Source organism: Salvia splendens, chromosome 8 (assembly GCF_004379255.2).
Source record: "Salvia splendens isolate huo1 chromosome 8, SspV2, whole genome shotgun sequence".
Taxonomy (NCBI): Eukaryota; Viridiplantae; Streptophyta; class Magnoliopsida; order Lamiales; family Lamiaceae; genus Salvia; species Salvia splendens.
The window spans coordinates 33,650,450-33,677,844 of NC_056039.1; the positions used below are offsets into that span (position 1 = coordinate 33,650,450).

At 42.3% G+C, this 27,395-nt stretch overlaps 1 protein-coding gene and 1 pseudogene across 2 annotated transcripts; both read right to left on the reverse strand.

Moving 5' to 3' along the window:
- Positions 1 to 2,621: 2,621 nt before the first annotated feature.
- On the reverse strand, positions 2,622 to 6,311 carry LOC121745310 (G-type lectin S-receptor-like serine/threonine-protein kinase At2g19130). 2 transcript variants are annotated; one of them, XM_042139160.1, is made up of 2 exons: positions 3,732 to 6,311; positions 2,622 to 3,293 (listed from the first exon to the last, which is right to left on the reverse strand). In XM_042139160.1, exon 1 carries the CDS (start codon positions 6,217 to 6,219, stop codon positions 3,736 to 3,738), a length of 2,484 nt encoding a protein of 827 aa, XP_041995094.1. In that variant the 5' UTR covers positions 6,220 to 6,311; the 3' UTR covers positions 2,622 to 3,293; positions 3,732 to 3,735. The 2 variants fall into 2 exon arrangements, with proteins under 2 accessions (XP_041995094.1, XP_041995093.1); XM_042139159.1 differs by having other exon boundaries at positions 2,622 to 3,386.
- A 4,154-nt stretch (positions 6,312 to 10,465) lies between these two features.
- LOC121743580 lies at positions 10,466 to 13,114 on the reverse strand (annotated as a pseudogene).
- Between the last annotated feature and the right edge of the window lie 14,281 nt (positions 13,115 to 27,395).

Consider the following 27,395-nt stretch of genomic DNA (forward strand, 5'->3'; position numbering starts at 1 on the left):
TAAGCTGGACATACTTTGCATTTGGACATACTTTGGATTTTATGATTATTATTATTATTGATTTTACTGCCTATATTATGAAAAGGAGAATGTAAGTGTAATTGTTGCTGGAAAGCAAATTACAAAGACATAGTGGAATTTATCTTTCTATAGTCAACATAAAGAAATTGGAATAAAATTTCCTAATTATATTTGCTTATTTAGTTTATAGTTGACTCGTTGTTGAAGTATGTGAGCTACTTAATATCCGATTAGTTACTTGGACTTTAACATAACAAATCAACACAAATTGTCTACACTGCCAAAAACACGCATTTTACCGTCGAAAAACGTCTCACGCTATTAATAGCATTTTCAGTGCGAATTTTGGCAGCTCGATTGCGCGCCAAATTGTCGACGAATTAGTGACAGATTGGTGTCCGCTGAATATTTTCTGCGGACAAAATCCGCTAATAATATTTATCTAATTTGTTGGTAAATCACAATATTGATTTTTTAATGGCATATATTTGTACGTGGGTAGTCCCAAGTTACTTGAATCATTTCTCTTTTTGGCTAAAAATAAAATTCTAATCACACTTACTTTATCCTCTCTTACTTTACTCTCTTTTCTACTTTATTTAACTCACTAAATACAACTTTTTTAAATCTCGTGCTGAAAAGAAACGCCTCAAGTAACATGGGACGGGGGGAGTATTTTAAAGTATGACCCATTTTTCAATAACTTTTTCCACTCATTTGACTTCACAAGGTTAAATAATTTCTTAAAACCCACACCATTTAAGTATATGAGACATTTAATGGTAACCGAAGGAAGTAAGATAGTCTCAATGTATGGATTCAAGCTCATATGACATATCTGATGACATAATTAGTTTATTAGTTGTCTGATAGTGTGTATATTCGGGTCTCAAGACTCTCAACCCACTAAACAAATCTTGGTCCGACAAATCGTATGACAGAGTAACTATTTGTCTCTAACTTTTTATAAATGATTCAAAATCTCTCTCTTTCTTGACTACCAATTTTTTAGTTTCTTTAACTTTTGATAAGTGATTATTGATGAATTCTCGTGAAATTTACAGAGTGTGGATTTGTCAAGGGTGCAACCATTTTTTCGCCAAGAATAGGTCAAAATGTGCAAATTTTCTCATGTTTTGTGGGGGATTAGGTCTAAAAATTTATATAATTATTGTAAAAAAAAATAAACAACGTCATTAATAATCAATGTGGACAAGAAATTGTTAATAGAATAATTGTTAATAGATTATCCAAAATTTCGTGATGGAACATCTTTAGCAATTAGTCATAAAAAGCAGGAGATTTAGAAAATTTGGAATATCTTCATTCATATTGACTTAGAGAATTTTGCATTATTGGACAATTATATATTAATACAAAGGTCAATTTAGTTTTTTTTTTTTTAGATATTGTATAACATAAGATAGAATTTCAATCAATTTTTTTATTTTCATTTTTTATTTTCTAGAACGTGTGAGAGCTGTTGAAAATTGAAGTTTACTGGAGTATTAGTATATTTAGCTGTCGGAATTAGCTGTTTATTTGTGGAGTACAAAGGAGAATGGATTTCGATTTTCACCAATATTTTAATTAATTATACAACAGAATATAGTAATTAGTAAGAATAAAGTCCTAGCTACTTTTACGTGTTGGACAAGATGGACTTAATCACGTAACATTTCCACTTACTAAACTATAGTACAAAATATCCTTACTAATACATTCATAAGATGATTATTTTTCAGTTTTTATCTTTTCTCGCATACACGGTCACACTTGTTAGTATTTTATTTTTATTATGTATAATTTGACAATGGAATAGATGGGATATTTTGTCAATAAATATTTTTTGGTGAACATATTTTTTTACTACTAGTCAACCTTTTGTATTATTACCCTCTTCTCGGTATTTTCTTAATCTTTTGTTACACTCTAATATTTTAATGAAATTGTTGCATTTCTAAATTCCTAATATCGCGATAGAGGCCCATTGTTTTATTGGGCTTACTGTTCTTAGATCATGGGCATGATTAATAAGCCCAAAAAAGATCCAACTTCCACTTATCTTTTGCATTCATTTTTTACTACTGCTATATTTCTTAAAATCTATGCCGGATCAAATTTGGTCTTGTAATTGTGGATGGAGAGAGTATACGATTATGACATTATTTTTGGAACGAATACATATTATCGACTTCATATGAATTACATTCAACGTATTTTTAGATTATGCAATTTAAAACCGTATTTATTTTTAAAGTGGCCGGCCACAAAATACATTCATTCAACATATTTTGGGCCCTTTAAATAACCCAAATATTTTACTCTATACGGCAGAATGAAATAGGAAAATAAAAAAGTACAACGATAAAGGAAAACTAAAATAAAATAAAATGAGGAAAAAGGCAAGAGATCAATTTTTTTCGAGTAATATTCACTTTCTATCTATTAACAAGTCAATATTCTTATTCAATTCAAAATTTTGTGAATATAATATGATCAAATAGCAATTACAGCACTACACTTTTATGTCTAGAAATAGAGAATATACGATAATATGTTGGTGCATAAAAAAAATGCCAAAAATTGGCATTGCCGGCTCTACAATAACAAACTCAAGCCACTTACCCAACTAATGCACCACTTTGTTTTTATTACATCTTTGACTTCTACTAATCCCTCTTCCTCAATTTCTTGTTTTTTACCTCTCCATTTTCAATCTTTAAAAACATCAAAATCCCTGCAAATTTTTTCATGATAATGAAGAAAAGTCTCTTCTCTTGCTTCCACCCTCTGGTGTTGGAAACCCAAACAGATCAAACCAATGCCAATCACAAGAAAAAGTGTCACAAAAGTTCAAGACAAAGAAACAATTCAAAGAGGCCAATTTCTCATGTTCTTGAAATCCTCCTCCCCAAAGCCTCACTGGTTAGTAAGTTAGTATGTTAGTTTCCCTTTTTTTATCACCAACGCTTTCGAAATCGAGTTAACTGACCCCTTTTCTGCCCTCTTGCAGAAGATAAAGGTCCCCGGTGGCAGCATTCGACAACTCCGGAAAATCTCCAGTCATCTGCAGATATTTGGTAATGGCAAAACAACTAGAGACGGAGGAGTTGAGGAGGCTAAGGTCTTGCAGCCTGAAGTCGGAAGCTCCAGCTTTTCTCTCTCCTCGAACGAGTCGTTTGATCATGAAGAAATTTGCCTCGTGACAAGGCCGTGTTCGTGCAAGATCAACCCTGGTTTGTATCTGTTGGTTGCCATCCTCTTTTTCACTGTTGTTTGGGGCAGAGTTAGAGCGGTTGTGTTTGCAATGATGCTTCTTTACCTGTTTCCCATGTGGGGCCGCTTTCTCCGGAGACCAGAAGCTGCCGGAGAAAGAGAGCCGGTAGCTAAGACTATAGACTATGCAAAAAGACGATCTCTTTAATATAGACTAGGCAAAAAGACATGATTTTTTCAACATATGGCTATCTATTCAACAAGCTTACAAACTGTATATCTAGATTACATGATGCTATAAATACCAAACGAGAAAATAAAAACATATATTATATATACTCTATAATTACAAATTAATCAAACTTCAGCTGGCTATGTCAAGATTCCGACACAACTTAGTTATATTTAGATTCCTTAGCATTTTGTTGCAACAGAATCTAAATGCATGTGTATCTGTGTATCCAAATCGTGTCAAGACTTAAGTGTCTTACCCGACTAGCCAGTTGATGACAAAACGCTGTTCATGGAGTTAGACGAAGCATTTGAGGAGGCGTTGCTCTTTGCCTGCGAGCTCTGATCAGTAGAGGAGTCAGTGAAGAACACTATGTGTTCTTGGGTCTCAACAAAGACCTGAAGCGAACGAGGGATCGGAGGCACGTTCACATCCATTACGCCTTCAAGAATTTGAGAAACCTGCCCCATTGATGGCCTTGTGTCCTCATCATCTTGGATGCACCAACAAGCAATCTTGCAAATCTTCAGCACCTGTTCTGTGTCAGCATTTCGGTCCAAAACAGGATCCAATAGGCCAAGAATGTCGCCTCCATTCACAACTGCGTTAGCTGCCCACGAGGGGAAGAATTTGACGGTCCCATCCTCCGAGCTCTCTGAATTTCTCCTTCCGGAGACTAACTCAAAAAGCATCATCCCATAGCTATAGACATCTGCTTTGGCTGTTATGGCAACTCCAGATATCCACTCAGGTGCAAGGTAGCCTCTCGTACCCCTCATGGTGGTGAGGACACGGCTGAAATCACGCCCCACAAGCTTGGCCAGGCCGAAGTCCGCCACCTTGGGACAGAACTCAGGGTCCAGCAATATGTTCTCTGGTTTTATATCACAGTGGATGATGCAGTCCCTGCATTTCTCATGAAGATACGACAACCCTCTAGCGATCCCAAGGGCAATTTGGTACCTCGTCTTCCAATCCAAGAACTTGATCTCATTCGCGTGAAACAGATGAGAGTCAAGGGATCCATTCTCCATGTAATCATAGACCAACAGCTTCTTACTACCTTCGGAGCAGAAGCCACGGAGCCTCACAAGATTTACGTGTTGAATCGTCCCTATCGTGCTGACCTCTGTCCTAAACTGCTTCTCTCCCTGTGTGATGCTCTCGAGCTTCTTAGCAGCAATGACTGTTGAATCAGGTAAAGTGCCCTTAAAAACAGATCCAAAGCCACCACCTCCCAACTTATCCGAGAAGTTCTTGGTCGCATTCTGCAAGTCCTTATATGCAAATACAGCCAATGAACCCTCCACTGCTTTAGAACTCCCAACTGCTCGTTTCCGCCTCCTCCAAATCAACCCCGCCACGACTGCAACCACGACCAAGGCACCACCAACACAGCCCGCAACAACACCAATCATGGACCCCTTACTATTCTTCGAACCAGAAAACACTTGTGAAGAGGCAGACAACCTAATGTGAATCACTTTACCATTACCATCTCCTTCATTCAACTGCTGCAGATTCACCAAATCCCCATTCCAAACAGAACATCCTATCCCTTCATCATATGCATAAGCCGTGCAAGAACAATCATTGAAGCAACTCGACTCACACTCTCCAACACTTCCAACTGTCAACGGCTTCTCATTCACAGGCAATCCCACATCGGTGACAGGCCAAAACTTATCTCCCCTCCCATTAGAACCATTACATTGCAAGCTCATCTCCCTCACACAACCACCCGAATAATCCTTCAAATCCCAATCACTCTGATTCCTAACCCTAAACCCCGGCAAGCAACTACAGAACGGCAATGCATTCTGGCAGCTACCAAATCCCCCACAATAATCATGAACTTGGCATTGCTCCCTCGGCTGAGTCCAAAACAAGTTCCAATCATTATCATTAACAATTGTCAGCTGCTTAATCTGCCCCGACACATCCATGATGAAGCGAGATATAACAGCAGGATCATGCATAGAATATGTGAAATAACTCTCATTCGTATTATTAACATAGCTAAAATTAAAGTAGGAAGTCAGCCGCATTTCAGGAACTAAGCTAAAAATATGGCCATTCCAAGCACCACTAGTCCAATACTCCTCACTTCTATTCCATTTTATGAGGTACTGGCTCCCATTGGGATCGAGCTCGAGCGAAAAAAGGCCCATTGCAGGATCCTCCTCATTTTTCCAAGAAGTTAAGAGCTGCTTCCTTTCAGTGATTTTATCATAGGCAATTTTCCCTCCTGGAAGCCATGTGTGCACCGGATTATCAAAACTCTGCCATAAAATTTGCCCGGATCTTGGATTTGAGCCGGTGCCATCGCTCAAAACAAGATTTCCATCATCCCGAAGCACTGCAGCTAAGCTGGAATTGACCGCAGATGTTGAATTCACAGCGGTGGACCAAATCTCTGATCCTAATTCATTCAGCAGAACTAGGTTTCCTCCTGAAATCAGGAGTTTGGCGGTATTGGGGTCTGAAACAGGGATTTCTCTATTGGCCACCCAAACTACAGTTTGGTTGGGGACTTTGCTGAACCATATGCCTATGTAGTGCCGAGGAGACTTGCCTGGTTTGAAGAAGCCGAGCACGAAATTATCCCCTGCGGAGACGATGGTTTGGTCTCCGGAGAGAGTTTGGTTGACGGAGATGGTATCATTGGCGAAGGAGGTGAAAGCGTTGATGCAGAAGTAGAGGAGGATGAGATGAATCGTGGTGCAGCTGTGGCTTCTGAGAACCATTGCTGATAACAGAGAGAGAGAGAGAGAGAGAGAAGAGTTGGATATTGAAGTGCAGCAGCTATGGTAGTTCAGCTTTCAATAACCAGAAGCCAAAATACTTAATTTTAAGAAGTTTTTTTGTATATAAAAGTTGAATATTCGTCCATAGAAATTGAGACTGGGTCTTTTTTAATATATTGATCATCTTTTTATTTTAATTTTTATGAAGAAAAAGACCCAGTCTCCATTTATGTGATTGGACAGGGTAGAAGTTGACACCAAAAAGTCAATGCAAGAGAGTAATTCAATTTATTAGCATGCCCATTGGACACGATTAGGAAATAGGAATCATCTACTTATACCCTTTAGCCAGAAAAGAAATAGTACTGATTTATTGTTAAAATATTCCAAAAAAACACAAACAAATTAGACCATAAAATATTAGAGCATCCATATCCGTGTTCTTGCCATCGAGCACGGATGTGGGCCCGCTCCCACTTTTACTCCATGCTCTTAGGCAAGAGCACAACACCCACATTCGTGCTCTTCCGCATGAACAAGCTCAAGGGTCCCACCATTCTATTATTCAATTTAAATAAAAACATTTCAACAAAATTAAAATGCATTAAAAATACCAGGAATAATATTACAAATTACAAAAAAATTAAAAATTACATAATAAAAATAATAAAAATTAAAATTTACATAATTAAAATACTAAAAATTAAAAATTACATAATTAAAATCCTAAAAATTAAAAATAACATATTTAAACACCTAAAAAATAAAAATTACCTATGTGGATGACTATTCATCCGGCTCTACCCCCAATGTTCTTTGGAGACCCCGTATTATCGCCACATGCGATCGAAGTTGCTCGGGGGCAATAGTTGACCTATCGGCCAAATTGAGTTGGGCCAAAATCCCCCACAACGAGTTGGTGGGGGGTTGAGGTGGCACATAGGGAGCGGGGGCAGATGGAGTTGCAGCGCGACCGACCTCGACCGTTTGGAGGAGGGGCAGGAGGAGGATGATATACGTCCCATATACTTCGGATGCGCCCGCGTCTCCTGCCGAATGTTGAGGTACTTAAACGACTTGTAGTTCATGGATTGGTAGGTCGCCATGGCGGAACTGATGATGTCAAGCTCGCTCCAGCCGCTACCTGCCGACCGCTCTTCCTGGAGGTAATACCCCTGGAACTTTTGGATTTCTTCGTTGGCTTTGTATATGGCATTGCGCATCATACTCTCGTTGCGCTCGATTGTTCTAGCCGATTGGTTTTGATTGTACCGACGACAGATTGACAAGTACGCTTTGAATAATTGCTCCATCTCCCCGGAGTGTACGGGGTGCGGACACCACGAGTAGGAAGAGGAGGAGTTTGAGAGGGGCCGCTCCCTCCCGCTCTAGGTACGGGTGGTTCGGGTGTCCACCTGTATTGCCTATCGGGGGCATCTTGGCCGTCGATCGGGTAAGGCCGGTAGCCACTCGAAACTTGCGAACCTTGGGTTTGAGGAGGGGCCGAATATTTCATTTCCGGACTAGGAAATGGTTGTGAACCGAACCAATTGGGGTTCCAACCGTGGGAGCCGGAGGGGTGATCGCCGGAGCCGAACATTTTTTTTTTGTGAGTGAAAGAAAGATTGAGAATTGTAAGAATAGAAATGAGGGAATTTAGATGAGAATTGTGTAGTGTGGTGTGAATTTTTGGTGTGGAAAAATTGAAAAATAAATTAAAAGTGGGTAGAAAACGGATATAATTTTTTGGGAAGTGGGAAAATATTTTTTTTTATCGGATTTTTTAATTAAAATCCGATTTTTTTTAAAAAAAATCAAATTCCCAACGGCATTGCCGTTGGCCAATGGACAGCTGACGCGTGGGCTGCTCGCTGGCACGGACGTGCTCGATGCATCGAGCAGCGGCGAGCAGCGGGTGCCGCGCCGCTGGCACGGACGGACGGCTGCGGTCAACCACTGTGGATGCTCTTAGTACTCCGCTGCTCGCCGCTGGCACGGACGGACGGCTGCGGTCAACCACTGTGGATGCTCTTAGTACTATTAAATAAGGAAATATTAACTTAATTAAGCTAACTTTATAGTCTTTTGCCACTGCCTTTATTCCGAGCTATATAATTTACCTAAACTAATCTAATAGGAGTACTATATTTCAAGAACATTTTTTTTTGTTTTTTTGAGATTTGAATATTTTACTATTCCTATTTTGGCTAAGGGTAAAATAGGGAATTCCTAATTATCCACACATATATAAGCCAAATAACAGAAAGGCATGATTTTTATCAACATATTGCTATCTATACAACAAGCTTACAAACTGTAAATCATGATCACATAATGCTATGAATACAAAACAGGAAAATGAAACATATATATACTCTATAGTACAGCTCAGTCGAGCTTCACCTGCCTATGTCAAGATTCCTAACATTACTCAGTTTTATTTAGATGGCTTAACATTTTCTTGCAATGGATTCTAAAAGCATACGTGTGTATCCAATCGTGTCAACGCGAAGTAGGACTAAGAGCATCCGCAGCGGTGGCGGTTGGCGCCACCACCGTCCGTGCCAGCGGTAAGGCGAAGGACCGCCACCGCTGCAACCGCGCCGCTGGCACGGCGCTGCTCGATGTATCGAGCACGTCCGTGCCAGCGGACGCACACGTGGCGGTCTCCGATTCGCCAACGGCATAGCCGTTGGTTTCAAACATTTTTTTATTTTTTTTTTTAAAAAATCGGATTTTTATTAAAAAAATCGATAAAAAAAAAAAAAAAAAATTTTCACTTCCCCAAAAAATTATATCCGTTTATAACCGTTTTTCCCCACTTTTTAATTTTTTTTTTATTTTTTTTACCCCAAAAATACACACTTTCATCTATAAATACCCCCAATTTCACTCCAAAAAATTCACACTTTCACTACACAATTCTCATCATCAATCTCTCATATCCATTTTCATCTTCCTCTCACACCCTACAACACCACTATGTCCGGTAACGACGACAACCCAAGCGGCTCTCACGGTTGGAACCCCGAATGGTTCGGTTCGCAACCGTTTCATAGTCCGGAAACGGAATATTCGGCCCCTCCTCTCACCCAAGATTCGGGCGTTCCGAGTGGCTACCGGCCATACCCAATCGACGATCAAGGTGCCTCCGATGGGCGCTACGGGTGGACACCGGAGCCTAGGCCTCGCGCCCCTTCCCAAATGCCGAATCCTCCATCTCGCGCCGGTGTCCGCACACCGTACTCACCGGCGGAGATGGAAAGATTGTTCAAGGCGTACTTGGAAATCTCCGAAGATGCGGTGGTTGGAACGAACCAATCCGGCGATCACTTTTGGTGGCGCGTCTCTAGCCGGTACAATGCACACCGGCCGCCGGGAACGATCGAGCGCAACGAGAGTATGGTGCGCAACTGCATCGGCCGAGCCAACGAAGAAATTGGCAAGTTCAACGGCTATTTCATCCAGGAGTCCCGGAATGCTGGGAGCGGCCGAAGCGAGGTCGACATCATCACCGCCTCGCTGAGCACCTACCAATCCATGAACGGTAAGTCGTTCAAATATCTTAACGTTTGGCAGGAGACGCGGACGCACCCGAAGTATAAGGGAGGCATAACATCCTCCTCTAGCGGCTCCTCCAAACGCTCACGGTCGGCATCCCTATCCGACGCCGGCGAAGAAGTGGCTAGCCAACTCGCCGAAGCTAACTTGGGTAGCCCCGATGCCCAACCAAGCGGTTCCCGACGCCGACCGCAAGGTAGGAAGAAGGCGGCGGCCGAACGACGTCGCGCCGCGACTCCATCTGCCCCCGCTCCCGAACCCGCACCCTATGTTCCACCTCCACCCCCGAACAACTCGTTGTGGACCCTTTTGGCCCAACTCAATATGGCCGATAGGTCAACTATGACCCCTACGCAACTTCAAACGCACGAGTCCATGATATTGAGTCTCCAAAAACAATTGGGGTTGGTGCCGCCGGATGCGTAGTCTTCCTCGGGTTATATTAGCCAATAATTATGTAATTTTTAATTTTTAGGAGTTTAATTATGTAATTTTTAATTTTTAGTATTTTAATTATGTAATTTTTAATTTTTAGGATTTTAATTATGTCTTTTTATTTTATTTGTAATTTGTTATTTTTATTGTGGTTTTTTTAATGAATTTTAGTATTATGAAAATGTTTTTGTGTAATTGAATTTTATATTAATTGTGCTCGTCCTTGCGGAAGAGCACAGTTGTGGGTGTTGTGCTCTTGCCAGAGAGCAGGCATGAATAGTACCGCCCGGGCCCACAACCGTGCCGCTGGCGCACGGTTGTGGATGCTCTAACCCTTTGATTACAACGCGCTGTTCTTGGAGTTAGTCGAAGCACTTGAGGTGTTGCTCTTCGCCTGCGAGCTCTGGTCCGTAGAGGATGAGTCAGTGGAGAACAATATATGTTCCTGGCTCTCAACAAAGACTTGGAGCGAACGAGGGATTGGAGGCACGTTCACATCCATTAGGCCTTCAAGAATTTGAACAACCTGCCCATTGAAGGCCTTGTGTTCTCATCATCTTGGATGCTCCAACAGGCAATCTTGCAAATCTGTATCACCTGTTCCGCATCAGCGTTTCTGTCCAAAACAGGATCCAATAGGCCAAGCACGTCGCCTCCATTGACAACTGCGTTGGCTGCCCACGAGGGGAAAAATTTGACTGTCCCATCCTCCGAGTTCTCAGAGTTTCTCCTTCCGGAGACTAACTCAAAAAGCATCATCCCATAGCTGTAGATATCTGCTTTGGCTGTTATGGCAACTCCAGATATCCACTCAGGCGCTAGATAGCCTCTCGTTCCTCTCATGGTGGTGAGGACACGGCTGAAATCACGCCCCACGAGCTTGGACAGGCCGAAGTTCGCCACCTTGGGACAGAACTCAGGGTCCAGCAATATGTTCTCTGGTTTTATATCACAGTGGATGATGCAGTCTCTGCATTTCTCATGAAGATACGACAGCCCTCTAGCGATCCCAAGGGCGATTTGGTACCTCGTCTTCCAATCCAGGAACTTGGTCTCGTTCGCGTGGAAGAGATGCGAGTCCAAGGAGCCATTCTCCATGTAATCATAGTCATAGACCAACAGCTTCTTGCTACCTTCGGAGCAGAAGCCACGGAGCCTCACAAGATTCACGTGTTGAATCGTCCCAATCGTGCTGACCTCTGTCCTAAACTGCTTCTCTCCCTGTGTGATGCTCTCGAGCTTCTTAGCAGCAATGACCGTTGCATCAGGTAAAGTCCCCTTAAAAACAGATCCAAAGCCACCACCTCCCAACTTATCCGAGAAGTTCTTGGTTGCATTCTGCAAGTCCTTGTATGCAAATGCAACCAATGAACCCTCCACTGCTTTAGAACTCCCAATTGCACGTTTCCGCCTCCTCCAAATCAACCCCACTATGACAGCCACAATGACCAAGCCACCACCAACACAGCCCACAACAACACCAATCATGTACCCCTTACTATTCTTGGAAGCAGAAAATACTTGTGAAGAGGCAGACAGCCTAATGTGAATCACTTTACCATTACCATCTCCTTCATTCAACTGCTGCAGATTCACCAGCTCCCCATTCCAAACAGAACATCCTCTTCCTTCCTCATAGGCATAAGCCGTGCAGGAACAATCATTGAAGCAACTCGACTCACACTCTCCAGCACTCCCAACTGTCAACTGCTCCTCATTCACGGGCAATCTCACATCAGAGACGGACCAAAACCTATCTCTCCTCCCATTCGAACCAGTATTATTACCATTACACTGCAAGCTCATCTCCCTAACACAACCACCCGAATAATCATTCAAATCCCAATCCCTCTGATTCCTAACCCTAAACCCCGGCAAGCAACTACAGAACGGCAATGCATTCTGGCAGCTACCAAATCCCCCACAATAATCACGAACTTGGCATTGCTCCCTCGGCTGAGTCCAAAACAAGTTCCAATCACCATTAACCCATGAAAGCTGCTTAATCTGCCCCGACACATCCATAATAAAACGCGATATAATAGTAGGATTATACAGAGAATACGTGAAGTAAGTCTCATTTTCATTATTAACATAGCTAAAATTATAAATGTAATTCAACCTCAATTCAGGAACTAAGCTAAAAAAATGGCCATTCCAAGCCCCACTGGTCCAATAATCCTGACTCCTATTCCATTTAATCAGATACTGACTCCCATTCGGATCAAGCTCGAGCGAGAAAAGCCCCATCGCAGGATCCTCCTCATTTTTCCACGAAGTTAAGAGCTGCTTTTTTTGCGTGATCTTATCATACGAAATTTTCCCTCCCGGAAGCCACGTGTGCACCGGATTATCGAAGCTCTGCCACAGAATTCGTCCGGATCTCGGATTTGAGCCGGAGCCATCGCTCAAAACCAAATTTCCATCATCGCGAAGCACTGCAGCTAAGCTGGAATTGGCTGAAGACGTTTGATTGACAGCGGTGGACCAAATCTGAGCCCCTAATTCATTGATCAGAACTAGGTTTCCGGCGGAAATCAGGAGTTTGGCGGAATTGGGGTCGGAAACAGGGGTATCTCTATTGGCCACCCAAACTACGGTTCGTTTGGGGACTTTGTTGTACCATATGCCTATGTATTGGCGAGGAGACTTGCCTGGTTTGAAGAAGCCGAGCACGAAGTTATCTCCGGTGGAGACGAGGGTTTGGTCGCCGGAGAGAGCTCGGTTGCCGGAGATGGTGTCGTCGGCGAGGGAAGCGAAAGCGCTGATGCAGAAGTAGAGGAGAATGACATGAATGGGGGAGCAGCTGTGGTTTCTGAGAACCATGGCTGTTTACAGAGAGAGATGAAGATGAAGATGAAGATGAAGATGAAGATGAAGTGAAGCAGCAATAGCAATAGCGCAATAGCCAGAGCCAAAATATTAATGGGAATTTGTTCTAAATAACAGTTGAACATTCGTCGATTAAAAAAAAGTAAAGAATGGTGGATTTAACATTTTCCAATAATTTTTCCCCTCTTTCCTAATAGTCTTCCCATGAATTGTTACAAGAAATTAAGAACTAATCATAACCATCTTAGCTAGGTCCTTCCTTCTAAAATATTAGTATTAATGCTAATGAACAAATAAATAAGGAAAATAGTGTCTAATCTAATTTATCATTATATTTATTAATACATGTGATATACATTTGTATTAATTCCTGAAAGGATATGGGCTAGATTAGATTAATATGGATTAAATAATTATAGTTGGGCTACAATTATAATTAGTCCATAAGCCCAACAATCATGAAACCCTAATGACTCTTTGTCTATATAATGGTTATTTATTCTCCATTGTGGGAGAAGAGAAATATCGTAACATTAGAGAGAAAATACGTAAAGCTTTGTAGAGAATTCCTAGCTTTCTCTATAGAGCGATTGTACCGAGGAATTGTTCCTGCATCGGATCAGAATACACGTGGACCTCGATAGTAGTGGATTCAACTTGCAGGACACAATCGTAGAAGAAAACACAACAACAAGTAAGATTTAGTTTCGTTGTGTTTTACATGCTCAACTTGCAATATGATTATGAATCTAGATCTGTTATTCTTGTATGCAATTTCCGCTGTGCTCATTAGATGAATACAAGAATTCCTAACAGTGGTATCAGAGCTCAGGGCTTGATTCATAATTAATTTTGTTTCCTAATTAATTTGTGGATGATTTTGGAAATCAAAATTATGAAATAAGATTTCAAAATTCTTGCAATCGAATCCGATTTGATTTGATTCATTCAAAATTGGAAATTTCACGAAATTCAAACGAAATCTAAAATCACTATGATCTTCGAACAACAAACCCCAATCTCTCTGCAACTCCTCGATTTGATCGGCGGCTGCTTCTCGGAGGCGGGGGGAGCGAGGGCGACGGTGGGGCGGAAGATCTGGTCTGAGAGTAGAGGCGTCGTATCGACGGGGACTGGGGACGGGGCAGCCGATGGCGGCTATGCTCTCCTGTAGCCGCGCCGCAACGTAATTGGAGACGCATCGCGTGCAGTAGGAGTGGTTGCAGCCGTGGATCTGGAACGAGTCACTGATTGGCTTCTCGCAAGCGCAAATTCCGCAGACGAGGGAGTGTTGGAGCATTGATTTGTGGATTCGTTGAGCTCGAAGAAGCCGCGGTGGGTAAAGTACCGCATGATGCTGCCGACGGCGGAGGCGAGGTCGGGCAGAGACATGGCGCCACCGTGGCTCTCGACGGCGTCAGCGATTTCGAGCTTGATTGCGCACTTCACTACGGCCATTGGTGTGAAGCCGAATACATACTGCCAGATCTCTACCTCAGCCTTCTCCTCTTTGATTGTTTTAGCATCCATTTTATTGATTGGTTAATTGAGGATGTAAAGCTCGAAACACAAGTGATGATTTGGAATTGGTGATTGTTTACTAATTGGTTAGATAATTCGTTGATGCAGTGAGACAGAATAGAGAAGGAAAAGGAATTGGGGCTTTTCTTTTGGGCTGTATACATTGATTCAGAATCAATTTGATTGTATACATTGATTCAGAATCAATTTAATTATAAAGTATCCCTAATTAGTTTATTAATTGGATTAATAAATTTTGTTATATTAATTTCGAATTAATGTAATTTTAAATCCACATTTAATTAGAGAATAAAATTTGATTTTATTCATTGGGCATTATTTGATATCTTATGTGATAAGCATGCTATTTGATTTTATGCTTATTTATTTTAACTATAGTAGTTAGAGACCGTTTTATTGTCTGGGTAGGCGGCGCCCAGTATGTGTAGTCCGTGTTATACTATGTCTGGGTAGGCGGCGCCCAGTAATTGTTTGAAATTTAATATTGGATATTATATTCACAAAACTAGTATCACACTTTTCCCCATAAAATATAAGTCTTGTTTTGAAACAAACGCATCGTCCATCATAATTGTTTGATGTTCCTAGCCTTTTCGACCACGAGTTTTACGCCAAAGTGTTTACTCTAAATCTACAAGGCCTAGGCTCATTCATAGATGCATGGTTGGCATCGTGTGATGGGGTTGACTTGCTTAAATTGTTTAGTGACGCCAAAGCGGCCTAAATAGTTTATGGATGCATATTAATTGGATTAATAAACCAAGAATTGCAAAATAGTTGTTGCAATTGGCTTGGAGGCCTACCTTGTGATATTATTGTAGTGATCAGCCAAAGCAGGGGCTGCAATAATATAGACTTGGATCTTGGACCACTAAAATTTATATTTGATATAAATTCGTATTTTATGTTTGGGGGACATAATATATGTTAAAATTAGTGGGAGCTAATCAATACAATAAACCCTTGTTTGATTAGTGATACGAATGTGATCTTTATATGCTTTTATAATTTGCTTTTCGTTTTATTTTCTGTTCAGATAATATGTCAAACTTATCTTATGAGTGTATGATGGAAACAAACAAATTGACTAGGTCAAATTTCACGGAGTGGCAGAGAGACTGCCCAAAACTCAAGGCACAAGGTGCAATGAGTGGGAGCTCAGCTATGTTTGTCATTGAGATAAATATGTCTATGAATAATTCACAATCCTGGGTATTGGATACCGCTTGTGGTTCACACATTTGTAATAATGTGCAAGGTTTAATTGACAGCAGAAAAGTGAGGCCTGGGGAAGTAGACCTACGTGTTGGAAATGGAGCAAAAGTTGCTGCCGAACGCGTGGGAACTTATAGATTAGATCTTCCCTCAGGACATAGACTAGATTTACATAATTGTTATTTTGTTCCAGTTATTTCAAAGAATATTATTTCCATTCCGATGTTGGACATCGAAGGTTTTTCCTTCCATTTTGCAAACAGCAGATGCTCGTTTTCTACTAATGGATTGTTTTATGGAAATGCCTCGTTAGAGAATGGATTATATATGCTTGAATGCAAACGAAATATTCTCAATGTGCAAAATAAAAGACTTAAGCTATGTAATACGGATAATGCTACTTATCTTTGGCATTATAGACTTGGTCATATCAATGAGAAAAGGATAGCGAGATTGAGAAAGTTAGACTATCTAAATTCATTTGATTTTGAATCATATGGTGCTTGTGAATTCTATCTCAAAGGAAAGATGACTAATAAACCACTTTCTGGGAAAGGGGTGTGTGCTAATGATGTGCTAGAGTTGATCCACACAGATGTGTGCGGACCGTTTCCAACTCAAGCAAGAGGTGGTTATTCGTACTTCATTACTTTTACTGATGAATTGACAAGGTATGGATATGTGTATCTTATGAAACACAAATCCGAGGCCTTTGAGACATTTAAAGAGTTTAAGTGGTGAAGTTGAGAAACAACTTGGGAAAAGTATCAAAACTCTTCGATCAGATCGAGGAGGGGAATACTTGAGCCGAGAATTTCTTGATTACTTGAAATCGTATGGAATTCAGTCAGACTGGACACCTCCTGGTACACCACAAATGAATGGAGTATCTGAAAGGAGAAATCGAACATTATTAGATATGGTTCGATCCATGATGAGTTTAGCTAGTCTTCCTTTATTTCTCTGGGGTCATGCTTTATTGACTGCTATTTACATTCTGAATAGAGTTCCATCTAAATCAGTTGAGAAAACACCATATGAGTTATGGTATGACAAAAAGCCTTGTCTTGACTATATGCGGACCTGGGGTTGTCCAGCCTTTGTTAAGAAAATGATGACTGATAAGTTGGAATCTAAAAGTGAGAAGTGTTATTTTGTGGGATATCCTAAACAAACTAGAGGATATGAATTCTACTGCCCCGGAGATCACAAGGTGATAATCTCTAGGAATGTGAAGTTTTTTGAAGACACTTATGTCTTAAAGGAACAAAGTCACAACATGGTAGATCTTGAAGAAATTCAAGAACCACAAGATAACATTGAGAATGAGGTATTGTCAAATGGTTTGAACAATAACTCAGTGGGAGTTTTTGATGATCTATTGGGAGGGGAAATTACTATTAGAGGAGACCTTAGAGGGACTCTCGAAGAGCCTCCTCAAGACAATGAGATGCATCAAAGACAAGATGATACAATAGTTGCATCACCTCTACCTCAAGAAGATCATAGCGATATTCCTGAACCTACTCACATTCAGAATGAACAGCCCGAGCCAGAAGAAAACCAACTCAATAGGCCTAGGAGGATTCGTCGTGCACCTGAGAGACTGAATCTAATGGTTGAGAACCAAGATGATGAAGTTGATTTAGATTACGATGAGCCTAAGACCTATACCGAGGCGGTGTCAGACACCGATCGAGAGAAGTGGCTTGAAGCCTTGATATCTGAAATGGACTCGATGTACTTCAACTTAGTCTGGGAACTAGTTGACTTGCCAGATGGGGTTTACCCCATAGGCTGCAAATGGATATTCAAAAAGAAAATAGATGCAGATGGCAAAGTACAAACCTACAAGGCTAGGTTAGTGGCAAAGGGTTATAGTCAGCGCGAAGGCATTGACTATGATGAAACCTTTTCGCCAGTTGCTAAGATCAAGTCCATTAGGATATTACTTGCAATTGCTGCATACTACAATTTCGACATTTGGCAAATGGATGTCAAAACCGCATTTCTCAATGGAGAATTAGAAGGCGATGTCTATATGACACAGCCAGAAGGTTTTGTATCGAAAGAAAGGCCGAATGCAGTGTGCAAGCTAAAGAAGTCCATCTATGGACTTAAGCAAGCTTCGAGGAGTTGGAATATTTGTTTTGACAGAACAATCAAATCGTTTGGTTTTGTCAGAAGCAAAGATGACCCATGTGTTTATAGTAAACGCGAGAATGGAAACGTTGTCTTCCTCATCATATATGTTGATGACATCTTGATTATGGGAAGCGATCGTTCCATGATGCAATCCGTGAAAGAATGGTTGTCTAGTTCCTTTATGATGAAGGATCTGGGTGATGCTTCCTACATCCTTGGAATTAAGATCTATCGAGATAGACCGAATAGGATGTTAGGACTATCACAATCCACTTACATAGACAAGTTGCTAAGGCGCTTCTCAATGGAGAATTCTAAGAAAGGTTTTCTTCCTATGGGACATGGCATTGTATTGTCAAAGAAGGATTGTCCTTCTAATGACAAAGAAAGAGACAACATGAAAAGGATCCCGTATGCTTCGGCTATAGGATCTATTATGTATGCCATGATCTCTACTAGGCCAGATGTGGCCTATGCGCTTAGCATGACAGACAGATTTCAGCAAAATCCCGGTGAGGAACATTGGAAAATTGTTAAGACTATTCTTAAGTACCTTAGAAGGACTAAAGAATATTTCTTAGTCTATGGTAGACAACCAGAGTTATCAGTTACTAGGTACACTGATTCTAGCTTCCAAACAGACCATGACGACTATGAGTCTCAGTCTGGATATGTTTTGTCCTCAATGGTGGAGCAGTAGTTGGAATAGTTCCAAACAAGGTATAACTGCCGATTCCACCACCGAAGCCGAGTATATTGCTGCATCTGAAGCTGCCAAAGAAGCTGTTGCTTTGTTAGAGTTCGTTAAAGAACTGGGTGTCATTCCGAGTGCCAATAGTGCAATACCTTTGTATTGTGACAACACTGGTGCTGTTGCGCAAGCAAAAGAACCCAGAGCTACGAACAGGAACAAGCATGTTCCTAGAAGATATCATCTGATCAGAGAAATAATTGAAAGAGGCGACATAAAATTAGAAAGAGTACCCACTGATGATAATTTGGCTGATCCTTTCACCAAACCGTTATATATAGCAAAACACAACAAGCACTTTGAGGGCTTAGGTGTTAAGCATCTTGGAAGATGGCTTTGAATCAGTGGGAGTTACAGTTTTATATGTCTTAGAAACATTTTGTGTTGAGACAATATTACTTGATCACATTATATGAAAATTTCATTTTCTATGGGTTTTGTGCACTTATTGGAATAATTGTTTTAAATGTTTGATTTTATTCTAAATATTTGTTCCCTTGAATTATGACTGTCGTTAATGGTGTGAGACATTAATGATATAGTATAATTCTAAAATAGCCCTAACCAATGATCATCAAGAATGGGATATTGATGATATGTTATAGGTTAGCATGGGGTTTGCATCACATTCTTCGAGAATGTAGTTGTTCTCACAACTATGAGATATTAGATACTCGTGATGGACACATGGTATATTTTGGAGAGTATTGGTATACCCTACTATTAAACTGTTTTGTGAAGTGTCTACAGTTTATTAGTACATGAAGTATGTAATAGTCCTTGGATCTGAGGTCATTACACATTTTGTTTGTTGAGTGATGTGCTTTGACCTTGTACAACGCTTTGCCTCCCCTCGGATGATTAAGACACGGACTTGTATTGGGTACATCATAAGATAAATGGAAATGGTAGCTGAGCCAAGAATGAGATTCATTCCTCGATTAGAATTTCGAGAGAACACTCAAATTCTCTATATTACTTGACCATTAAGTCATTGGCCAATGCAAAGATATATTCAATTAAAGTAATTGAATATGATCGAATGGGTCATTTAATAAAGATGAGATAAAGTGATTGAGCTATTTGGATGACACATGACAAATCTTAGGCTCAATCGGGTGGTTCGTGAATGAAAGGATATTACTATAAACTTTGTGTAAAGGCTTGTTTACCGAATTCACGTAAACGTTCTTCATATATCGAGCTACGCTGCCAACGCAGTCTAGGAGTTTTGTGCAGACTTCGATTAGATCGCCGTCGATAATGAGGGCCTAAAGGGTCACACTATAAGTGTATTTTGATCCGCTCAAGGGTACAAAGTTGGAACTGCGTATTATATCTAATGCTAGTCCAAGTGGGAGATTGAAAGGATATGGGCTAGATTAGATTAATATGGATTAAATAATTATAGTTGGGCTACAATTATAATTAGTCCATAAGCCCAACAATCATGAAACCCTAATGACTCTTTGTCTATATAATGGTTATTTATTCTCCATTGTGGGAGAAGAGAAATATCGTAACATTAGAGAGAAAATACGTAAAGCTTTGTAGAGAATTCCTAGCTTTCTCTATAGAGCGATTGTACCGAGGAATTGTTCCTGCATCGGATCAGAATACACGTGGACCTCGATAGTAGTGGATTCAACTTGCAGGACACAATCGTAGAAGAAAACACAACAACAAGTAAGATTTAGTTTCGTTGTGTTTTACATGCTCAACTTGCAATATGATTATGAATCTAGATCTGTTATTCTTGTATGCAATTTCCGCTGTGCTCATTAGATGAATACAAGAATTCCTAACAATTCCTACTTCGCCAATACATTAATACACCTCTATCAATGAAATGGTGTGTTATATTACTAACTACTATTTAACTTGCTAACTCTGTTAATCCATCAATATAGTGTAATAAAAATGTTAATACGGTGATATTAAAATATCAACACATACTATCAATACAGCATATTGAAGTTCAACAAAATTATGTGTTGATATTTTAATGTCATCGTGTTGACATTTTTAATACACTGCATTGATAAATTAGCAGAGCTGACAACTTAATTTGTTAGCAATTGATCATACCCCTACCAACGAATGTATTTTCATTTTTTTCTTAACTTGTTTACGGATTAACGCTTCAAACTCATCCGCTTCTAGTTCCTTAATATTCATCTTTTTAATTAGACTATTAATGGTTGATCTTGGTCTACTCACTTTATTATGGAAGATGGGTCATTTGAATAATCACCCATTTTTGAAATTAAGCACTTCTAGTTTAGGTCTTGGACCTGGTCAGAGCATTAAAAAAGGGGGATGATGATTGATGATTCCGCGAATTGTTGATGTTAGTAAATGCAGGAAAATACAGATCACGACACAGAGAATTTTACGTGGTTCGATTTACTGAGGTAAATCTACGTCCACGGGGAGAAATGGGGGCAGGTTTGTATTGCTTGATCTGGAATTACAGCTTACAACACAGACTTGCTATATGGTATTTTTCTCTAGAGAGCTTCTAACCCCTTTCTATCAGATCTAAGTTCTATTTATACATTGAACTAAGATCGTGGCTTACATCATCACTCTAGGTCGTGGAGGTCGTGTAGGTCATGGCCTAAGATCGTGGCCTGAGTTGACGCCACGTGGTAGTGGGTGTGTTGGAAGTTGTGGAAATCCTGCATGGGTCCACCAACTCCTTGTTCGGTCGAAAACTGAGACCGAACTGCTTTGGTTGCCGATCTGAGAGTAGAGCTTGATGCCGACCTGAGAGCAGAGCTTGGTTGGCTTTTACCGAGCTGTAGGCTGAGGCCGAACTCTTTGGTAATGCCGAACTCGCAGAGCTTGATTGGTCGGCTTTTACCGAGCTGTAGGCTGAGGCCGAACTCTTTGGTAATGCCGAACTCATACTCTTCCTTGGGCTTTGGGCTGATGGGCCGTCATTGCTGTCGGGCTTGTTTAGTACGCACCCCATCACTACCCCCCCCGAAAGACGAAGTGAATCACTTCGGCGAAGCGAGTCACTTCGGCATTCTGGATAAAGGTACGGGGGAGGCTGACGTCAGGGGACGTGCCTTGCATGTGGCTGCATTAAATGCGACAGTAAAATCCGGCCGTTGAATCCTGAAAAGGTGGGATTCGAAACGGTGCGACGATTTTGAAATCTTCGCCGAATCTGATAAATACCTCCCTTCTTCATCATTGAAGCACTTTTGCGACTGCTTCTTCTGCACTCTATCTCCTTTGCGAAAATTCTCTCTCCGCTTTCAAGAACTTCTTCAGACTTTCTTCACCTTCAAAAAGTAAGAAAAATGTCTTCTTCTTCTTCGGAGTCGGGTAGCGGTAGGAAAGGGGATAAGGGGTCTCCTAGCCGGAAAGAATCCGGGGAGAAGACCGTAGAGTACTTTCACAGCGTCTTGAGTAAGGACACCGTGATATCTCTACACGAAAAATATCTTCTTCCCGGGGGGAAGGCGGTGGTTCCCGACGATGATCATAGGGCTAACGACCCGCCGGAGGGTTATGCCACCGTTTACGAAGCCTGCTTAGAATGCGGGCTTCGTTTCCCTCTTCCCCCACCTTTTGTAGAGCTTCTTGATTTTTTTCAACTCCCTTTAGGTCAGGTGACTCCGAACTCTTGGAGGCACTTATCGGCTTTTGCTGCCGAACTGCGTAGGCTAAATAAGGATCTGTCTCTGAGGGCAATCCTTAATTTTTTCCAGTTTAAAAGGAAGGGATCTTGGTTTTACTTGATCCCCTTACAGCCTTTTAGGGCCTTCTGCAAAACCAAGTGGCCGAAATGGCAAAACCGTTTCTTTTTTTATAATAGGACTTCGGCTCCGGGCTTTCCTTGGAGAAGGCCGAAGTCCGTGATTCCCCATCCTCGGTTAGAACCGTTGGCCGAGCTCGAGGGCGAGCTCAATAAGATTCCTATGATTAGGAAACAGTATTCGGAAACTGAGCTCGTCAAGGGCGACCTCGTGTTCAATATCTCGTCTTCGGACGAAGAGGCCGAGGGTGAGGATTTCTCTTTTATGCTTTACTGCTTTAACGAAGAAAACTAACCTTGCTTTCTTGCTTTTTGGCAGTGTACATGCTGAATAAGGCTATCCGAAAGTCCTCCGGGCTTGAGGAGCCGGAGAAAGAGAAGGCTACCAGCTCGGCGCCTGATGCCGAGAAGAATCCGAAGAGGCAAAAGACCTCTTCGGGTCCAAAGAAGCCGGAGTCGACTTCGGCAAGTAGGAAGGGGAAGACCCAGAAGCCCCCGAGAGCGCCAGAGAAAGACGTGGTCTTGGCGCCTCCTTCGGAGCATATCTGTGAGCCATTTTTATGGCCCACGGACTTCGCCGAGGTGAATTGTCTTCTTGATTCTTTGGCTTGGCTTCTGTCCTGTATTTTTGGTGCCCTCTGTTGACTTTTTTCCTTATCCATTTTCAGAGGAACGATATGCTCTCCAAGCTCGTCGCCGTCGAACTCTCCAAAGCGTCCAACGACTATGCTGAGATGCAGAGGAAATTGGCGGCTGCTTGTCACCGGGCCGAGCAGGCCGAGGCAAACTTTGAGAAAGCCAGAGCTGCTAGGATTTCGGCCCAGGATGAAGCTCAGTTTGCCAAAAACCAGCTCGTCATCCAGCGAGAGCAGACGAAACGGAGTGATGCTGCCGCCGTGGTTGCCCAGGGGGAGGCTCTCCGAGTTTACACGGAGAAACTCTTTTTGAGCAGCCAGTTCTCGGCTTTTGTCGGTAGTCTGGTAAGGCTAATTACCGATAAGGGCGAGCAGGGGGCCGACGTCGTGCTGCCTCTGTACAGCCGAGAGATAGCAGCTCGGCTTCAGAATCTGCCGCTCCTTGAGGAGCTCGCTTCATCCTCGGTCCTGCTTTCTGCAGACCGAGTCCGGAGTTGTCGAGCTGATCGGGACGAGAACCTGGAGGCTATCTTTGCCTCCGTGGGACCCGTTTCACCCGCTTCGACTTACAACGGAGAGGGTGAGGCCGAGCCGCTGGAGCTGGAGGCCGAAGTCGAGCGGGCCGGGCATCCGGAGAAGGAAGCCGATCAGGAGGCGGAGGCGAGGCCGGCAGGATGCGAGGCCGAGGCTGAGGTAGCTCAGGAGAAAGAAGCTGAACCAGACCAAGGAGCCGGAGACGAAGCTGGCGGAGTATGATTTCGTCTCCCTTCTCTTAGTCTAGTTTCTTCCTTGTACGGTGGCCTTGAAGCCCTCTTAGTGTAAAAAATTTTCCTTGTGAATGAAAAATTCTCTACACTTGTCTTCGTATAGCTTTTCGTACTCGCCTTTATTCCTGTTGTTTTTTACTATCGGCTCGGTACAGCTGCCGAACTAATATAGCTGCTTTGTACTCAAGGAGATGGAGATACTTCACTGGAAACGGCTGTACTCTTCGGCTTTAGACGAAGCTGAGAAAAGAGCTATAGCCGATCAGACGAAGAATGACGAGCTTCTGGCTCGTTTAGTGAAGCTGGATGCCGATAATAAGGACTTAGAGTCCGATAAGAATGATCTGGAGGCCGAGCTGAATACGACCATTGCTGAGAGGACTGCGTACGAGGATTACATCCGTGTGCGCGGGGGAATGACCATATCAGATGTTCAGAGTCGAGTTGACGAACTGTGGGAGGAATATAATGTACTCCGGAGGAACAATGCGCTGGAGAGCTCGGCTTGCCAACAAGTCGTGACATCATTGCGGCGCTGGGCCTCTCGGTACGACATAGTTCTTGCCCGGCGTCCCTCAATTGAGAGATTCCTCCGGCATTTCCCGCCAACAGATGCTAGTACTCCAGCTCAAACCTCTGATTCACTTGCTCAAAACCCTACTCCAAGTCAGCAACGAACTCAGGGACAACCAGAGACGTCAAGTCGAGGACGGACTGAAGTTCGCAGAGGAGCTGTGGTTATGAGTGAGCAAGATCGGCAAATGCTTCGTGAAGAGACTCTTCGCCGCCGAGGTGCTAGGGTTTCCCGGGCTCAGAGAAGAGGTGGCAGGTCGATTAGAGCATCTCGCCGACCTGCTTATTCTGCAGCTGCCTGGAACGCCCGAACTCAGCTTCACGAGGATTTTGTGAATAGATGGCTCAACTTTAGCAACCCTGGACAGTAGAATAGTCCTTTGTAATAGCGTAACGCCATCTTGTAGGGTAGCGGAGTTGTGTGCCGAACAAGATTTGAAAATGAAATTTTGTTTTTGTTTTCGCTTCTAACACTGTGTATTTACAGCTTAGCGAAAAAATTTCATCGTACTTGTCCTCGGTCTTATGAAGTAGACTTCTTTGACCGGACTTGTCTTTGGTCTGATGAAATAAACATCTTTGACCGGACTCGTCTTTGGTCTGATGAAATAAACATCTTTGACCGGACTCGTCTTTGGTCTGATGAAATAAACATCTTTGACCGGACTCGTCTTTGGTCTGATGAAATAAATATCTTTGACCGGACTCGTCTTTGGTCTGATGAAATAAACATCTTTGACCGGACTCGTCTTTGGTCTGATGAAATAAACATCTTTGACCGGACTCGTCTTTGGTCTGATGAAATAAACATCTTTGACCGGACTCGTCTTTGGTCTGATGAAATAAACATCTTTGACCGGACTCGTCTTTGTTCTGATGAAATAAACATCTTTGACCGGACTCGTCTTTGGTCTGATGAAATAAACATCTTTGACCGGACTCGTCTTTGGTCTGATGAAATAAACATCTTTGACCGGACTCGTCTTTGGTCTGATGAAATAAATATCTTTGACCGGACTCGTCTTTGGTCTGATGAAATAAACATCTTTGACCGGACTCGTCTTTGGTCTGATGAAATAAATATCTTTGACCGGACTCGTCTTTGGTCTGATGAAATAAACATCTTTGACCGGACTCGTCTTTGTGTTCTAATTTGGCGATTTTCGTCGCCGGGATCGAACTTTCCCTTGTCCTAATTCGGCGAGTTTTATCGCATGGATCGGACTTTCCCAGTTAACCGAAGTGGTCTTATGCAGTAAACCTCTTTGACTAGACATGGTCGTCCTCGGTCTTATGAGGTAAACTTCTTTGACCGAACTTGGTCGTCCTAATTCGGCGAGGTTTATCGCGTGGATCGGACTTTCCCTTGTCCTAATTCAGGCAAGTTTTATCGCGAGAATCGGACTTTCGTTGCAGTTCGTTTCAGACGAAGTGCTTGATTTTTAAGCCGAATTGTGGTCTTGTATCCTCTTTAGAAGCTTGGACTTCACAATCGTTGGCTTATTGCAGCTCGTTTCAGACGAACTGCTTGTTTAAGCTGAATTGTGGTCTTGTATCTTCTGTAGAAGCTTTGACTCACAATCGTTGGCTTGTTGCAGCTCGTTTCAGACGAACTGCTTGTTTCTTAAGCTGAATTGTGGTCTTGTATCTTCTGTAGAAGCTTGGACTCACAATCGTTGGCTTATATATGTTCTAAGAAGGGGATCAACCTTCGAAGAACAAGATACCTCAGTAACATTTGTAAGAGACGACACGCACCGAAACAGACAAAACACACAGACAAAACGCACAGAGACAAATAAAGACCAAGCAAACCAAAGAAAGCACATTGACCGGACTGTCTCTTACAAATGGAACTTTTTGAGGTTGGAAACGTACCATGTTCGGGGTACTTGTGCTCTTGACACGTGAGTCAATTTGTAAGACCCTTTGCCGAGGACTTCTGACACCCGATATGGACCTTCCCATGTGGGTTCGAGTTCGCCCAGCTTTTCTGCTCGGCTTACTTCGTTGTTTCTCAAGACGAGATCTCCCACTTGAAATTGCAGCTTCTTCACCCTTTGGTTGTAATACCGGGCTACTTGCTCCTTGTACTTGGCTGCTTTTATGCAGGCCAATTCTCTTCTTTCTTCGGCAAGATCTAGTTCGGCTCTCAGTCCGTCACCATTCATTTCTGAGGAGAAATTGAGTTCGGGGACTGGGTATGCCAATCTAAACCGGAATCACGGCTTCAGTGCCGTACACCATCGAGTTCGGCTCCGGTGTGACTTCGGTCATTCCGCCTGCCTCTGACTCCGGCTGCTGTGATTGCTATGCTTGATGGTGCCGAACTGATTGCTCGGCACTTTTAAGCGCAATATGCGAACACACTTGCTCTTTTTTCGATCACCTCGGATGACCGCTATCTCTCCTTTGGTGGGGAAGGTGTTCGGCGAGGAAGCCTCTGATCGCTATGATCGGGCTTCTTTTTGTCTTCTCTAGATGAGCTGTCTAAAGACCGTTTTCGACGGTCTGCCTCATCGGCACGAGAAAACTTGTCCGCAATGTCCCACATCTCTTGAGCTGTTTGCGGACTGCATTCCACGAGCTTTCTGTAGAGAGCTCCGGGCAGGATTCCATTTTGGAATGCCGAAATGACAAGTAGATCATTGAGATTATCTACTTGTAGGCATTCCTTATGGAATCTCGTCAGGAAGTCGCTGATCTTTTCGTCGTGACCTTGACGTATAGAAAGCAGCTGAGCCGAAGTAATCCGGGCTTCCGCTTTCTGAAAGAACCTCCTGTGGAAAGCATCCATTAGATCTCGGTAGGATCTAATGCTGCCTTGGGGGAGGCTATCGAACCACCTTCTCACGTTCCCGATGAGCAGCTCGGGAAACAGCTTGCACGTGTGGACCTCGTTGAGACCCTGGTTCGCCATGTTATATTGATAGCGTCCCAAGAAATCA

Coding starts and splice junctions, on each gene's coding strand:
- LOC121745310 (XM_042139160.1), bottom strand. CDS start 6,219: ATGGTTCTCAGAAGCCACAGCTGCACCACGATTCATCTCATCCTCCTC.